Source organism: Drosophila subobscura, chromosome J (assembly GCF_008121235.1).
Source record: "Drosophila subobscura isolate 14011-0131.10 chromosome J, UCBerk_Dsub_1.0, whole genome shotgun sequence".
In the NCBI taxonomy this organism is placed as follows: Eukaryota; Metazoa; Arthropoda; class Insecta; order Diptera; family Drosophilidae; genus Drosophila; species Drosophila subobscura.
The window spans coordinates 8,702,424-8,720,545 of record NC_048532.1 but is presented as its reverse complement, the minus strand read 5'-3'; the positions used below and the strand labels follow the sequence as shown (position 1 = coordinate 8,720,545).

At 40.0% G+C, this 18,122-nt stretch overlaps 1 protein-coding gene across 1 annotated transcript; it reads left to right on the top strand.

Moving 5' to 3' along the window:
- The first annotated feature begins 293 nt into the window (after window positions 1-293).
- Window positions 294-17,245, top strand: LOC117893517 (RYamide receptor). Its single transcript, XM_034800156.1, is given in 8 exon segments — window positions 294-416; window positions 11,951-12,170; window positions 12,604-12,806; window positions 14,201-14,349; window positions 14,418-14,539; window positions 14,609-14,835; window positions 14,899-15,090; window positions 16,061-17,245. Coding segments are annotated over 7 exon segments (1,626 nt in total). The 5' UTR covers window positions 294-416; window positions 11,951-12,097; the 3' UTR covers window positions 16,721-17,245.
- The last annotated feature ends 877 nt before the right edge of the window (window positions 17,246-18,122 follow it).

Here is an 18,122-nt window from a genome sequence, read left to right as displayed (position 1 = left end):
CTCGTGGCTCGCGATCGAAACATTTTTGTTTATTCCAACGAATTTCCTCATTCAACATTCGACAGTCGACATTGACTGCAATTTACTCTTAAATTGATGATAAAATAAAGTAACATAGAAGCATTGACAGTGAGCGAAGCGCGAGTGAAAAATAGTTTAATTAAAAAAACATTCGAAAGTGTGAACAAAAACATATAAATATACAGAAACAAATTCTGTGAATTTTCGTTGGCTCTTCATTGTCACTATTCGAAAATTGATAGTCATACAATAAAACTAATTAAATTTGACAGCCAGGCAGCCGAGGAGACCTTCCTGAAGAGTGGAAGGACTAATCCGGGCGGCAGAGAGCGCAGGAAATTACCAAATGAGAAATCCATTCATTAATTACAATAACATTTAAATCCAACGAAAAAGTAATTAATTTTTTGTCCACTCTGGTAAACAAAATAAGCCTATAAGAATGTTACGACTAAGAGATACTTTATACATATTTTTAAATGAATCGTAAATATTTGCTCATTTAATGAGAGATGAAAGAAAAGGGGACTTTATAGAGCTTTGTTTCCTGTTTTCTTTTGTATTATAATATTTATTATTTATCTATTTATATTAATAATTGCTAGAATGTGATTTTTACCCTTCTTTGTGGATGTAAAATGCACTTCCTGGCTCTTTAATATATGAATTTATCCTTCGTAAACCCTCGCAAACCGCAAATACCCCGCACATTTATAGTTACTTTATGTGAATGAATTAAGAGCCTTAAAATGCAACACAATAAGCATATTAAATACTTTCAGTAATTATTATGGTGGGGGGCCACTCACTCGATCATTCATTGTCCATTCGCATAAATAAACGCATGAAAATCGATTTAAATTGTGCAATTTAAAGTTAAGTTTGGTGAAGTTTAACAATGAATGGTGTATGTGGCCGTTTTCACGTGGGTTGGACAGAGTGTATCGGTCGGTAGATTGTTACCCTTTAGAATATTAAGTATTTTGTGTTGTGTTTACTTGCGATGGCCAAATATTTGCATAGCGAATGTTTCCAGTGGGTCTTTTGCCTCTGCCACTTACCTGTAAATAAAAACGCGAATTAAATTAAGTTGTATAAACATTACCGTTCAATTCAAACAATAACAAAAAGGAGGAAATGCTAATTGGGACAGGAATTCTTTGGAAGGGAGAAGCAGCGTGGATTTTCCTATCTTGACAATCCTTTCGTAAATGCTTGGCTTAAAGCATCCCAAAAGCCAGCTACAAGCATCTCAAAAGCCAGCGCAAAGTATCTCAAAAACTCGGCAAAGAGTATCAACAACAGACAGGCTCCAAGTCAGAGCCAACTCAAAAGCACACAAAAGACTGGCACAGGCAGTAGCTTATTCGATTCCCCGTTGCGAGTAGCTTTTCTGTTTGAATCTTTTTTTCCTGAAATTCTTCCACCCTTTGCCATGCACCCACTTCTTCTATGGAACATGCTATTTGGTATTGTTCCCAGGTACTGCGGGCCAATAACAAGAGAATTTCAATTAGAGTTGTTTTCTGGGTGTTATTACAGGTGCTACAAGGCTCCCCCAAGATGGGTAAATTTCCCCAAAGACAAAAGCAGCAAATAATAAACAGAATAACCACCTTGACGGCTGCCTCATGCCACTGCCTTCTGGCGCTGCCTCCTGCCACCACAAACCCAAGGGAGGACATGCATAATACAAAAATATATTATATTTTTCCACACAAAGTCTTTAGGGAAGCAGCAAAAACAGAATGGGAAAGCTTTTCCCCATAATTAGGTTTATATATAGTTCTAGCATTAATAACACTTACTAGGATTCGTCACAGCTTGCGTTTACTGTAAGTTTCCTCCTTTTAAATATTTAAATAAAAGTCCAAAGCACGCAAAGGGTACACGCATTCAAATGGATTTTTCATGTCATGGTTTTCCATCTTGTTTTGTGCCTTTTTCTAGCTTTTCGAGCTCAGAGTTGGCTTGGGTCTCTTTGGCTCGAATATAAAGGTGTCCCTACTCTAACCCTTGGCTGTGGCGTTTTTGTCTGGTAATTAAATTGGAATAAAACCGCTAATTGCTAACCTCAATAATGATGTTCTCTCACTCAAGTGTTTTTTGATTAAATACACTCGCATTTGCACGCATTTTCCTGAACGGTCAGCACCACAAATTTCCCTGCCATATCGCATAACAGAATTAATTACAATTATCCATCATGGCTTTAAGGTAAGAAGAGGATATTTAATTAAGAGATTTTATAACCTCTTTTGCTACATAATTTATGTTGCTCTTTTGGCCCAAAAATTCCAAAGCTCATGGCTTAAATTTATTTCACTTTTCACAGGTATTGTTAAAAGACGACTTATGGGATTCCGAAATTAACAAATTCTGGCTGTTAAAATCTTTACGGATGCAACATTTCTTTCGAAGCAATGCCTGTGTCTTTTGCCTTTGATGTGCATGTTTTTGCCTCTTTTTTTCTTGCCTTTGTTCCAATATTTCGATATTGTTATTGTTCGGCAAGGAAAACTCCTTGCCCTTGTTCCTTGTTTCTCTTATTTGCTCCTGCACCTGCACTGGTGCTCTCTGTACGGGGCTTCTGATGCGCTTAATTGTACCTTTGTGGATGGGAATGTTGCTCATCTTGAGCAACGACTTTCGCTTTCGGGCTTTGTTGTTCCACCGTTAGAGGGACAACAGCAACTGCTCCTTCGCTGTCATTGTTCCGTTCCCCTTAGAAAAAGGTCAAGGAACAGCTGGAATTTGTAATGGCAAATGGCATTTGCCTTGAATGCTTTTGCAAAAATTAGCTTCAACTTCAAACTAAATCGACGGCGTGAGAGGGACCGGTCTTATGGCTCGACTTGAGATTGTTTTTTCGCGGGTCGCTGAACGCTGGCTCAAGATGTTATTTGGGTAATTACCAGAGAATTTCCACTCAAAGATGTGTGTCGATTTATTGGAAAGTGTAGAGAACTTTCAAGGAGTGAAAATTATAAAGGTTCATTGGCTTTGTTGAGGAGCCGTCAAGAATTTCCGTTTGGAAACATTTTTCAAGGGTTTTCAAATTGTTGTAATTATTTTAAAGCGCATCGAAATTTAAGGAATAAATCTGAATGCTGAGGAGTCTGTGTCTCTCTCATTATGGGACTTATAGGAGTTAAATTGTGGTCAATTCCCTGATCAAGCGAGTGACGAGAGTTTAGGAATGGAAGGTAGGAGTGGCAAATAGAGGACATGGAAAAAGGGAGCCATGTCCATTTATAGGGCATGAGATCACCGACCTATCACTGGAATGTACTGGGCGCCTGTTGCCTAGGAGGCATTCTAGCTGAAGGGAAGTGGACACGACACGTGCTGTAAATAAATAGGCGACCGGTGTAAGCGATATGGGAAGTTATGTATATACAGCAGGTAGAAGCTTTCTCTTGAGAGGACTGCAACAATGGAACTGGGCAGGCACCGAAAATGCTCATCAGTGCACAGAAACAATGGAGCTCGGCTGGCAGCGAAAAGCCTGGAAATGGCAGCGATACGCCAGTGAATGGCAGGCAACTGTTAGGCTTCGGAATGCTCCTTATAAGCGTAAATTAAGTGAGGCAGAAGAGAGCTTCCTTGCAATACAACAATTCTCTAAATTTTGACATTTTTAGTGCTTTTTCTCTAACAACTTTCTGCATGTCTTTCACCCCAAAATGTTCTTCTAATTTTCCCCCCTGACAGTTTTCTACAACAGGCTTCCTTCCTTCCGTTTAGCATGTTTTGTCAATGTCACATACACCATACACTGCTGATGCCTGATGCCATCACGCACTCAGCCACGTAAATATTTGCACATGTTTTTCGCGTTGTTTTGCCACCGCCTGGTGTTGGCTTTTATTGAAAAATTGTGTCATTTTTTCGTGTTGTATTTTCACGCTTTTCTCGCAGAGATAGGGTTGGCAAGCGCCACACCTCCAACGCTTGTAAAGAAAAGTCCAGGCAGTGGAATGCAAATTGTAGAAGCCATTGAAGAAGTCAGCGAAAAGCCAAGCAAAGCTCAATGGGGAGAACCAAGTCAAAAGAGCAGGGTGGAAAAAAATATAGCAGTTATTTCGCAAATCTTTAGACATTTTTCTCCACAAATAGAAAGTTACTCCCTCTGACAACTGAATGGCCATTTCACATCTATTTTTAGTTGCGCATGGAAATGCTTATAAATTTAAGAGAGGGCGACAAACTTTTGCTTAAAGTCCGTCTAATGAAACCAAAAAAGCTGAAGATTGATTTTTCCAACGAAAACAAACAAAAGACTTTTCCACTGAAGCTGAGGGTTTGTTATGCAAAGGAAAAGCCAACATTTGGAATTAATTAAAAGGCAAATGTTGACACATTTTCTGGAAAGTGATGGACGGCATAATCGGGTTTGAATATTTATTGAATTGTTGGTTAAGTTATCAGTGAGTTTCCAAAATTTTCGAGCATTTTCCCTAACAATGAATTACACACCTGACTGTGCACATTTATTCTGGTAAATGAATCCATTAATCAAATTGAATCATTCATCTCCAATTATTGTCAGTTTTAATTGTTTTATTCTCATAATTGCAATGTTAAATATTTATGCGGGGTGAGCCCCAGATGACCCTGCCCATTAGTGACTCGATTTGTGGTATATTTATCCATCAGTTAGTTAGTTGTTGACTTTGACAGTGAGTGAGAGGCATTCGTTGAGGCATTCTATAAATATTCATGGGATTCGTCGGACCAACAATTAGTTTCCATTGAATATTTGATACTATTTCAGCCACAAAACTGATCTGTTTTCGGTAGACAGACCTCTTGGATTGTCCGATTATGCTGCTACCTGACAAATTGATATTTCTTTTGTGTCCTTTGTGCACATGTCACTGGGGTGTGATTTTTTTTGCATTTAAATCAGCTGATTAACTTGATTTAGGTCTGTCATTGGCATTGCAATGGGTGTCTGTCTGTCTGCTCTGCCTGCCCTGCTGCTTGCTCCTGCGACTGTTACTCTGTCTGCTCCTCTGAGGCATACAAGTGCCTTGAACTGCACTTCAATTGCTTCAGCAAGTGCCTAGCGATGCAAATAATGTATCGATCGGTCTATATGCAAATCCCAAACCCAAAGGCACTCCAATCTCAGCTCTCTCTGGTATCAAGAGATTAATTTACAGTTAAGATGATTTCCTTCGCTTGGTTGCTGGAACTTTAATTGCATTTTCAAGCAGCAGCAGCATATGTGTGGCCGGCGGCTGGCTGGCTGATTGGCATTTTTATATTATTTTTGAAATGATTTTGCCACACTTGGAATTTATTTCATTTCAAATACATCAAATGCCAGTCAAAAAGGGGGTAGGTGCGTAGGCAAAAAAAGAGCTACAATCTGCAGGGTGAAGGCGGCACAATCTGTGGGAGCAACCGTCACAATCTCTTAGCGGGGAGGAAGGGTACTCCTCTGTTATGAGTATGAGCCATGTCAGGAATGTCTGCAGCAGCCCTCATGCTGGCATTCAAATGAAATCAATTTTTACAAGCACAAAATATGTTTCAATCTAATCATCAGCCCACTCAACAGAAACACCCGAAAAGCCCCCCACGGCAGGAGCACACTTTGCACCTGTCCACGTGGGCAACAAACCAAATTATACGCAATGCCAGAGGCAGAGAGCACTACCTTGGAGACTGTCCAAATCTAATCATCAGCTAGGAATTCGTATCACAATCATTGAAGGACGAAAGCTGGGGCGAAAGACTATTTGATACCTATACATGCATAGCCCCAAAATGATGCTAGTTTAGGTTGCTGACAGGTTTAGTTATCATCGAAAGTGTACTCTATTTAAGGCAGTTTTTAGGTGAGATATTTAAAAGGGTCTGCCTGCGATGGTAAACCATTTATACTTCGTAATAAACTCACATAATATGGTTCCTTCGTCGAGGTATTTTCGGCTTTCATATGTTCTTATATGTTCTTCGATTAAACTTTTTACAAATTTCGTTGGAAAAAGCCTTTTTTTACAAGGGTTTTTCGCCTTTTAATATTCCCAGAGGGTGAGATTGGGGTTGGAGGGGCTGGAAAACGTAGTTTCAGGGTGTGAAAATGTGGTTAGAGGTTGGCAAACGTGATCTGCTTAGTAAAATCGAAAATAAAATAAAAACCTAAAAGGGATAACCCACATGCCACTTAATGTATGCCAAATATGTTGGTGAAAATAGTTGGAACATCATAGAACATTTTAGATGGGAGTTTGGACGACATCCTCAACGGATTTGGCGGGGTCAATGAGCTGTAAGATGTCTCCACTCAATGCTGATTTATGATCTCTAGAGAATTCTACTGCTGAAATGTCACAGCTGACATCAATCAAAAAGTGTACACTTTTAAGATTTTCTGCTTTCAATTTCCGCCACACATTTCATACACAACATTTGCTTACATCAAGTGGAAACCCGGAAAACGTATCAGTTGTGACATTTTTGCTGAAAACGTAATTTAATTCCCATTCAAAGAGTACTTCCGCAGGTGCAAATGAAAGCCTGAACACGCACGGCAGGAAAATTACAGATTCCAGGTGTCGGAAGCGTTTAAAGCTGATGAAATGGAAAGCCGACAGATAAACTGACAGTGGAGGGAAAACTGAGAGATAAAAGACAGCACACGTCTACTAGGAATTTCTCCTACACTTGGTAAAGGGTTTCCCCAAAGGAAAAACCATGGTTTAAGCTTGGAGAGAACACTCTTTTAATTGGTTATTACTTTCCTCTTTCTGTCTTTCTCACTCTCTGACTAATTTTTCACTTAGCTTCATCAGCATAAACTTTGCTGCAGCAAAATGGAAATGAGCATCATAAATTTATAGGGCAAAAATTCTTCATATTTTCATATTCTCCTTACATTCTTTTTCTGCCTTTTTGTTGGGGAACGGCGCTTGCAACCTGTTTGACGTTGAACAAGTTTGAAGTGCAACTTGTTGTGTTTTGAACTTGACGGCCCCACTCGAGTGCCACGACTTGAGTTTTTCCCTTGATTCTCCTTAACATTTCCTTCGGATCGACGCTCGCATGCACCTCGTGTGTGTCGCTCGTGTTTTTTGGGGGGTTCAACAGTTGTGCGTCGAGACAACTCCTGCCAAAAACAGTTGATAAAGGATACTCGCACAGCAAGGACTACATTAGGGAGCAACGCTGCATGTCCAACGGAAAGTGAAAGCCCAAAAAGTGAAATCTTAAAAGTGCGGCATAAGTGAAAGTCTGAAATTGAGTCGAAAGTCGGGAGGAGCAAGGCGAGAGCCTGGAGAACCAAGGCGAAAGTCTTAAGTGCGAGAAAAGCGTTAAGTTCAAATAGATTCGAGATAGTTCAGTGTTGGCCCCACGGGGGACGGTGTTCTAGCAATTAACTAAAACTCAAATGAGTGTGAAATAAGGGTTTTCGTTTAACCAGCAAAATCCTTGTTAGGAAGTGCCTGTGTTTCCTTCCTCATCGTTGGGGAATATCGTCTGTGGTTACATACAGCACCTGCGGGTAACATTCACATTTATTACAATTACATTAATACCACACGCACACACACAATAACATTTTTGCCAAAAAATCCACTTACTGCTCTGCTTTTGTTTCCGTGTTTGCCTTTTTCATTTTCTTTCGTTTATGGGATTACAATTGGGACTAAAGCTGGTCTCGTGGTGTGTTGATAGCTAATAAAAACATAACATTAATGGCTGAAGAACTAGGAACTAATAATGCAGAGTGTAGGCATGGAAGGGCAGCTTGAGAAGCTGTGAAAAAATACAGAAAATGGGGAGTAAGCGGACAAACCAGAAGCGAAGAAAAAGTTCAATATTTGCGTCTAGTCAACTTATGAAAGTTAAGAACTTATTACTGAAAGTTAATTAAAATAAAAGTCGATAATGTCATGCAAAGAGAGTAGACAAATCCGTAGCAAATAAGAATTACAGTGCAGCTCCGAGTTCTACAACTTAAGAAACGACAAGGAAAGACAAATAACTCTTAACTTGCTGTAGAATTTGATCTGTTGGAGATCTAAAAGCGAGAGATTTCACAGAAAAAGTGACAGCGATAGGCCCGGAACCGCCTACTCTTTTTTCTGCTGAAAACATACAAATACAGTGGCAAATGGTAAGAGATTCTTACCAGTCAGGAAATGTCAGTTTTACGTCAAGGGACGTCAGAAACCAATTTAAAATTTCTGTGGAAAACCCTAAAGCTAACGTTAAGGCGACACGTGTCTGCAAAATCTAGGGATACTTTTCCAGAAAATCGTTCTTTCCTCAGCTCTGCTCTGCTCTGGTTTGAAATAATGCAATTAACAAAATTGTTGATGGGTTGCTAATTTCCTGTCTACACCCACGTCTTAATCAACCCACAAAACAATTGGTTTGTGCGAAGTATTACCACAAATTGACAGGATATTATGGCAACAGACAGGGGAAACTGTCAAAAAGAAGTGCGGTCATAATGGGAGACTGTTAACTTGTCCCCTTTGATGGATAATTTTTGTGGGAAAAATGCAGAAGGGCAGAACGCAGAAAGGAGCCTTAAAAAGCAAAGAGAAAAGAGTGGAAAAAGTGTGGGTAAAAACGTTGTGGGTAGAAAGCTGTGCTGCATTCTGTCCAAACATTTTTCAAGGTAGATTGGATGGCGCCCGCCTTCCTCCAACATCTGATGCTGCGGTTGGTGGTAAGCATCTTATCGCAGCAATTGGCATAAATTAGCCAGCTTTTCATTTTCAAATAATTTACCTGTCCTGTTGGACATTACACTTTTACACTGATACATTTTTAATGGAATTTCCCCAGCTACTTTGCTGATTTTACTTTTCTCCAGAAAATGTTTCTCCTCTGCTGAGGACTCTCCTTCTCTGTCACTAATTTTCCTCTTCTTCTGCCGCTCTTTGCGGTGTAAAATCCTCAAGTGGCCAGCAATTTTATAATAATTGAAAGATAGACAGACGGGACACTGTCTCACGGGAATTTTAAGTGGCTCAAACAAGAAGCTGGACCCAAAAAAAGGGTTCACAAAAACCAGTGGAACGAAATTAAGTTAAAAGAAAAAGACAACATAAATGGCAATCGAAAGGAAAGGAAAACTCAATGTCAAAGGCAAACAATTAAGAAAGGTTGAGAAACTAGAAAATAGAAAAAGTAAACTTAAATGAAGAGTGGAATTCTGTGTTTCCGTGACCTACAGGGGGATTTTGAAAAGTTTTTGTGGAACCAGCAGCATTGGGAGGAGTTCTACAGTCATTTAAGTGCTGAGAAATATTTGAAAATAAAATCTACTAATGAAAAATAAATGACCAAACTTTTTGGAACTTGTGCGAAGGTATGCACAAGATTTGATCTTGACTAATTCATGCCTCAATCCCATATCGTTTATGATGAAAATTTATAATTTATAACCAAAATATAATATAATTTCCCCGAAAACTAAGCATAAATAATATCTACATTTATTTTTGTATCAAGTTCCAAAATAAATTGCTTTCATTCGTGAAATAAACCAATTTAAAAGTCTTTTCGGTTGAATCACTTCAATGAATCTTTGGTAAGCTCTTTTAATTTACGGTCGTGTCGCGCATCTTTCACACATTTAATGGAAAGCGTTACCCATAAACATTTTCTAATTACAATTGAAGCCCAAGAACAAAGTGATTATTTATTTAAATATAGACAGAGACTCCCTGCGGCACCCATTCTCTGTGGCCCCAAAAGACCTATCAAAGAGCAGAAAGCATAACAATCGACTGCTCCTATGTCGTTCTCCGACATGTCGTTGAAGGCTTAGGCTTACAGTCCAGAGTCCATTGGCATTGTAAACAAAGAGAATCCTAAGAGACACACGCTTAATTCTTAAGCTTCCCAAATTCACCCCCCAAAAACTGCCAACAGTTTGTCCTTTTATTTTTCATTATATTTTCTGCCTTTTGTATTGTTCTTTTTATGCAAGGGGCAGCAGAAGGATGCCAGTCTAAGCCTTGCCACATAATGTCTCTCTCGATTCCAGCTTATGTGACGTGTGTGTTATTTAAAAAGAAAACGAACAACCGAGAGAGACATTTCCATATCACAACTGTCCCCCAGATGGCCCTTTGGCACCGGTCTCTGACTTTGGCTGGCAACACACACGTTTTCCCAATCTAATATGAAATTTTCACTTTGATGTACGATCTAATAGGATACACTTTTAATATCATTCGGCAGCTTGAGCATCCATCAGATTCTATTCACATTTTTCAATTTTTTCGTGTGATTCAATGCAAAGTAGGAGGGAGGGAGGAGGAGAAGGACCTTCACCTGTGCAAAGCGACGATACACGTGCTTCGAGTGAAGTCAAGAGTCTGTGAATTTCACAAATTAATTGTTGACATGAATCTTGTTTCGGTTTCTTTTGTACTCAAGTGATTTTAATTGGGGCGAAACAAAAAATACTTGAAGACACACCTTTAAATGAACCTCAAGTTGACCATTGAAAATTGAAGGAAACCCAAACATCAAACCATCAAGGCATCATCAAACAAAAGAACAAGAGGATTTTCGTTGACGTTAATTAGAAAATCTGGCCCCCAGACTAATTGCATTTTCTGACTGGCGCTCGCTAAAACAGATTGCCGCCGCTTTTGTTTTTCCTACTGCCGCTGGAAAATGTTATGCCACTTTTTCATAGTGAGCGGTGGTAAGGGGCAAATACCACGCCACACTGTGGTCTAGCCATGTCGGAGCCGTATACCTTCACGCTGCTGCAACGCCAAAAACAAAATTACTTAGTGGCTGTGGTGGCAGAAACACTCAACGGAAACAGCCACGCCACGACACACACAGCCCAGTCCTACTCGTAGTTTTTTACAGTGGAGAGGAGAGGTTCCTTCTGCAGCGTATCGGATTAGGTCCTAAGCTGGCATATTATCTTCTCCAGCAACGGTTGAGCTACGGTAATGGTTCTAATTTTAGGATTTGGCTGGCTTTTTCGGGATTCGCATTTCGAGAGGGTAGAACATGGCAAAAGGCCATTCTAACTTCTAAACAAGGGGTCATAATTTCTATGAAAATATCACCACATATGTTAGAATTGCACCGACAGGAGGAAACAGGAGCACAATTTACGCACGGCTCTTATTAAATGTGGTACATTCGGCGATAGAGTGGTGCCTAAAAAATATATAAAGAGAGCGTGGAGCAAGGAAACTCAAGGAAGGAAAGGTTTTTGATTTGTGGAGTTAGTTGGAAAGAAAGAATACTCAAAACAGGGTAATTTATTCCCTAATTTGTTATAATTTATCCCCCATCTGTTAAGGTTTCCCCGCACTCAAACAAACAATGTTTCGCCTACAAAATTTTGAATCGAATATACATAAAAGAGCCATTTAGTTGCCCAATTAATTAACAAGTCTATCAACCATGATGTTGACTCTTTAGTGAATAAATTAACAAGTCGCCCCGGCACAATGTTAACCAACCGATAAGTGGCCAATAAAACTCAAAATGAGACTCTCATTTTCGGTCGATTCATTGAACTTTAGCGGAGAGCCTCATTTTTAGGGCCACTCTAAGAATGAAACGAAACAGCTTTGGCGTGGAAAACTATTTTCCACAGAGAAATGTATGGACAAGAAGCCCACACAAATGTGGCTGGTGTTGGGTGGGGGGTTTTGTGCATTTTCTCAATTATAGAATGCAAACCTTTCACATACTAAAAGCTGACAGGTGAATCTACCAGAACCATTACTCATACACGTCCACTCTGAGCTTGAAAAATGTGTCGGAATGTGCCAGAGGTGGCTTGAGGTGGCTTTTGTTTGCCATTTTTTGCAGTTTCACATCAAAAAAATAGTTTGAAACATTGAATTAATGGCTGTTCATTTCATTTGCATTGAAAATTGATTGGCTTTGACTGGAGTTTTCCTTGCGACTTTTGCAGCTTGCAGCATTGATGATGATGAGGCATCCATAAAATGCATTCCACATCGTAAATAATCCCCAGAGCTAAACGTCAGCAACAAAGTTGAAGCTGAGAAAAGTTATTTTCTTAGGAAATAACAAAAATAGAAAACCTACACAAAGTGTCATGGCCATGGAACTAATAGAGCAAGAGCCACGCCTGGACTTTCTGCCAGGTGCCGAGGAGGAGGCAGAGTTCGGTAAGTAACTAAAACCCCCCCAGCCATTAAACCCTTAGGCCACCCACCGTGACATGACGTGTCTCATCAATCAAAAACATTGGCAAGTTTAGCTGCTGTTTGGACAGTTCCCGCCCCGGCCCTTTGGCCATATTTCTTTGATCTTGCATTATTCATGGACTGAGGCAGGAAACTTTTCCGATTTAATCGAATGAATTTCAGATGAGTGAAAGGTGACTAAAGGAAAGCAAAACAAAAACTCTGTGTATGATATACGAGTAATATTGTGTACTAGGAATTCAATTTCCTCGAGTGTTAACCACTTCTCCGCTGACAGAATGACTGACAGATGACACTTTCATTAATCCGGGGACACACCAACAAATTAGGGGACAATTTTCTTACAACTATTTTTCATCTTCTCTTTCCACATTTTTGTTCTTTTTATTTGCAGAACGTTTGTATGCCGCACCCGCAGAAATTGTGGCACTGCTGTCCATCTTCTATGGCGGCATCAGCATTGTGGCCGTCATCGGGAATACCCTGGTCATCTGGGTGGTGGCAACCACGAGACAAATGCGTACCGTAACGAACATGTACATTGCAAATTTGGCCTTTGCCGATGTGATAATTGGACTCTTTTGCATACCATTTCAGGTGAGTTATGGGCCTGCGGCGGCGTGTGCATTCGCTTATTGTTTTTACTGGCAATTAACTAGATTTCATTTTGGGGGCCAAAACGCATCCATTTCGAACTTGAATGATTTTTATTCCCCACCAGACTGACACTCGCTTGTTGGGCATAAATCACACATGCAAATGACATAAGCCTGATTTTCATTTATTTACGAACAGACAGACGGATGGACTATGTAGGTAGGACACACACTAGCAAGGCACAACCACAGGGAGGCTGGCATAATCGTGCATCAATTTAATTTCCGCTCATGTTTGGAATTAGAAAAGAGCCTCTTCCGCTCCCATTCCACGACCCAACTACACATGATAATGGAATATTACCTAGTACTTGAAACTTTAATGCGATTTTTCGGTGTATGTGTTAATGGGATTAGCATTCAACGAATGGCAAGTGCTAAAAGCCAAGTGGGTAGCGAAAGCAAATTAAATTTGTTGAATATGTAACTTGGGCATATTTGATATTGGAAAACTCTTTTCTCTGTGTGGTTAGACAATGCCAATTATCTGGGGTTATGTACACACGGAGTATTTATTTATGGATTGTGTGTGGGTTCTTCTTTGTTTGTGTGAAATGTTAAATAACTCGACCCAGGAGCCGGAAAAGATGCAGGCAGCTTATGCAATGTTCAAAGAATATTATTTTCATGCAAATAAATGCAAAGAGTAATTGAATATTTTACATACGAATTCATGAAAAGCATTTACTGTTTACTTACGTTTCAAAGCAAGTTGTCAAGGCGAAATATGAAATTTAATTTCAATTGAAAATAAATAAAACCATAAAGAAAACGAAACGAAAAAGACATTCGAATCTGGTTGACAAGGGCCACAAATAATCAGATGTCAATGGGCAATCTTGATATCATTTAATGCAGCTTTAGGTAGATCTTAAACCTAACTGTGGGTATATTTTAGGTTTAAGTTAACACAAAATAATCCTCAACGGTGAACAAATAATTTAAAATCGATTCCTCACAGCGCTAATACTTTTTGTGTTGCCCCACTTGACATTTCCGTACATTTTTCGCAATTACTTTCCATTCATTTGGCAAACAAACGGAAGAGCCGCCAGCACGTTAGCCATCAATAAGCTCAGCGAAATGATTGCAATTTCAGCTGGGACACAACAAGGACACAGGCGCATGGCTGAAATATCCTGGCACCCACTCGCACAGAGTGTGGTACACACAAATTAGGGCAGAAAACAGCAGCAGACATTTTGGGGCCATTGTTGAGAGAGCGAGAGAGAGACGGTTCACGTTGCTCCATTAATGATGTTTGACTGGACGAACATTTTCTGACTGATTTAATCACCCGGTATCAACCCACTCATTGCTCCACTTTCATTACAGTTTCAGGCGGCTCTTTTGCAGAGCTGGAATCTGCCTTGGTTCATGTGCAGCTTCTGTCCGTTCGTACAGGCTCTGAGTGTCAATGTTTCGGTGTTTACATTGACGGCAATTGCCATAGATCGACATCGTGCCATCATTAATCCACTTAGGTAAGTCTGTCTATAATATTTTTTGGTGGAGAAGACTCATTAAAATTGGCTCCATCTTATGCTTGCAGGGCACGTCCTACGAAGTTCATATCAAAGTTCATAATTGCTGGAATTTGGATGCTGGCTGTGCTCTTTGCCGTGCCCTTTGCCATAGCCTTTCGTGTGGAGGAGTTAACCGAAAGGTTTCGTGGTGAGTCCCACACAATTTGCATAGGTTAAACGCCGCCACTTAACCACTCTTGTCACATCTTTGGGTTAGAAAACAATGAGACCTACAATGTGACTCGCAATTTTTGCATGAACAAAAATCTATCGGATGACCAGTTGCAAACCTTTCGTTATTCGCTGGTATTTGTGCAGTATCTGGTTCCATTTTGTGTCATCAGCTTCGTGTACATTCAAATGGCAGTCAGATTGTGGGGCACAAGGGCTCCGGGCAATGCACAGGATTCACGGGACATAACACTACTCAAAAACAAGAAGAAGGTAGGGGACTCTAATTTCCTTTTCAATATGCGACACCCACACCACTCTCTCTGTGTATTGCAGGTCATCAAAATGCTGATTATTGTCGTGATTATCTTTGGTCTGTGCTGGTTGCCATTGCAGCTCTATAATATTCTGTACGTGACGATACCGGAAATCAACGACTACCATTTCATTAGCATCGTTTGGTTCTGCTGCGATTGGCTGGCCATGAGCAATAGCTGCTACAATCCCTTTATTTACGGCATCTACAATGTGAGTCCCTGATTTGTGATTTGTGATTTGTGATACATCTGCCTGATTTGCATTTGCGTGTGTTTGCTCTGTGATTTGGCCACGGGGGCCGTGTTTATGTTGGGCAAACACTAGAGGGAATAGACCATAAATGGCAAAATAAAAGTGGATTCTCAGATTGTTACAGGTTTTAGGCGTTAAGTGGGGGGTTAGGCAATCTTTTACAATGATTACCAACCTTTGGGCAAAACAAGGCAAAATCGATTTTTCTCAGCCCCAAATTGGAATTAAAAGAACGAATTTAATCGAATAAATGAGCTTCTTCGCAATTTCCCTAATTAAAGCTTATCTCAATCACATTCTGCATTCAAACTAATGAAAGTTCATTTCAAATTAAATTCCCTTCCCACTTAAAAATCGATTTCCCTTTGACATTCGATTTATTTTTTTGTTGCCTGATTTATTAGCATTTTTGGCAATTTTCTTTTCATGGAATGACAAAAATAGCTTTGGCGTGGAAAATAAAAATACTTTGTCAAAGTTAATTAAAGCCACGTTCCACTGTAGCCCATAAACAAACACCTACAGACCGTGTAAGCCGCAAAAAGGAATGACAGACCGACCACAGAAATCCACAAAAATCGTAGGACTTAGCGGGGAACCAGCAGCAGCCGTAAAAAGGGAAAATACGAATGGAAAATACGAACCTCACGGCAGTTTGCTCTGACACTTAAATTGTCTGTGAAAGATAGATTGAGAGCAGGATCTACGAAATGCTCGTAAACTTTTCCCCCATGCTGAAAACTTTTGTCAACAAATATTCTATTCTTACTGCCAGCCAAAGGACAAATGGAGTGGAGTGCTTTTGTGGGCTGCGGCAGGAGCTGGAGGCTCATTAGCCAAAGAGACAGATCCAGCTTGAGGGGGTGGGGGAATGGGGAGGCTGATTTCCGTTTTCGAATAAACAAAAACTTTGATTTCCTATTTGCAGGAGAAGTTCAAGCGGGAATTCAATAAACGTTTCGCTGCGTGCTTCTGCAAGTTCCAGACGAGTCTCGACGCCCACGAGAGGACCTTCTCGATGCACACTCGTGCCAGCTCCATCAGATCCACCTATGCCAACTCCTCTATGCGCATACGAAGCAATCTGTTTGGCGGTGTTCCCGGTCGTGGTGGCGGTTCCGTCAATAATGGCACCAAAAACGGTTTGCATTTACCACGAAACGGAGTTCAAGGCAGCGGCAACAACGTGAGCCTGCTCTGCAGCCAGAACAACAATGGAGGAGCAGCTGGAGGACACCATCATCATCAGCATCATCATCAGAGTGTGGTTACCTTTGCCGGTCCGTCGGTTCATGGTGCTCCAGGGGCAAGTATTAGCTCCATGCCGCCATGGCGACGAAACAACTTCAAGCCTTTGCATCCGAATGTTATCGAGTGCGAGGATGACATGGCGCTCATGGAGCTGCCATCGAACACGCCACCCAGCGAGTAGCTAAACGGCAAAGTGGACTCCCGGGAGGACTGCAGGACCAGGTGCATTTGTGAGCAAGTAATTGGCAGTCAAACGGAATGCGATGGCTCCTGCATTCTCAGCGAGGTGTCCCGTGTCCACTTGCCCAAGAGTAAGGCTCTATGGAATCAGCACTAAGATGGCTTTTATACTCCCTAAGATTGATGATGGAAAGATATTGGTATCTGTGATTTTTGTCTTAATGAATTGTGATTACGAATCCTCCCCTGGATAAATGGATGGCTCGAAGCGGACTTGTATCGATTGGGAGAGAGTGTGGGCGGGCCCCTGTACAGTATTATAATTATGGAAAAAACAAACTTGTCAACTACAGATACAATTTACGTTCCTTCAAGCACAAAACAAACATAAATACATGTGTAAACTTTGCTTAAAAAAAAAAACTATGGTTTAAAACATTAAAGCTTTCACCAAATCAAATTTGAAAATGAAATACGTACCAACTAACTAAAACAGAGCTCGCAAACAAGCCTAAACATGAAACTTTAACAACTAAAAGAAATATAAGGTTTTTCGGGAGTGCTTTTTTAGTTGCGAGCTCTGATAATCACCTTAAAACAATTAAGAGTAGCTTTTAAATTAAATTATTGAAATCCGATTATATGTATGTATGTATTCCAATGTCTGTATATGCCTGTATTTGTGTTCAATATTTGTCATTAAACCAAACAGCAAAAAAGAAAGGCTAATTAATGTAATTACTCTCGTATTAAATTACCAAATTGAAAAACGAATAAACATTTCAAGTCATTAAGCAAAACCAAAAAGAGCGCAAAAAAATAAGGGGTTGGAATGTTAATTAAGAATTATTACGCGATTATAATTATTATTATTTTTACTGTTGCTGCTGCTGTTGCAGCGGCCATTAATGGTTGAAATGAAAAACACAAATGGCCGGCTGCTTCCGCTCCACTTTGTCTGCCATCGAAAGCTGCACATTTTATGGCTTGCTAGTTTCTATAATTCTCTGATAAAGATCCTCTAAGAAACTGTACTTTTCCACATCGTAACTTAAGGCGAAAGCTCTTTCGTACTCGAAATATATTTATGCAAAGCTTTTTTGGGGCACCTCAAAATATGTCAAGCTTAGTGGAGACTCGAACCGGATGCCGCGCGGCCACTTTAAAGCTCAAGATGCTTGATATTTAAGCTTTGTTTAACCCTTAGAAGGTGTCAAACACTTAGAATACCTTGGGGTTTAGGTCCTGCTGAGGTTTAAGGCTTTGGCGGAAGGTGAAATATGTCTTAAGGGAAGCTTTTCTTTTGGAGGAAGCTTAGTTGAAAGGTGGAGTTTTTAAGTGAAGTCCAAAGGCTGTTAAATATTTGTAGATAATCTTTAGACAATCTGTAGATAAGCTTTAAACATGCCCAGAGATTGAATACATCAAGTTGCAGATCTAGTAAACAGCTAACATGGCCAGAGATTAGAATTATTGTTACCTTTTATGTAAAATTCAAGGAAATAATTATTAAGAATTATTATTTCAATTTATCACACAATTATCCTTGGAACGAAAGA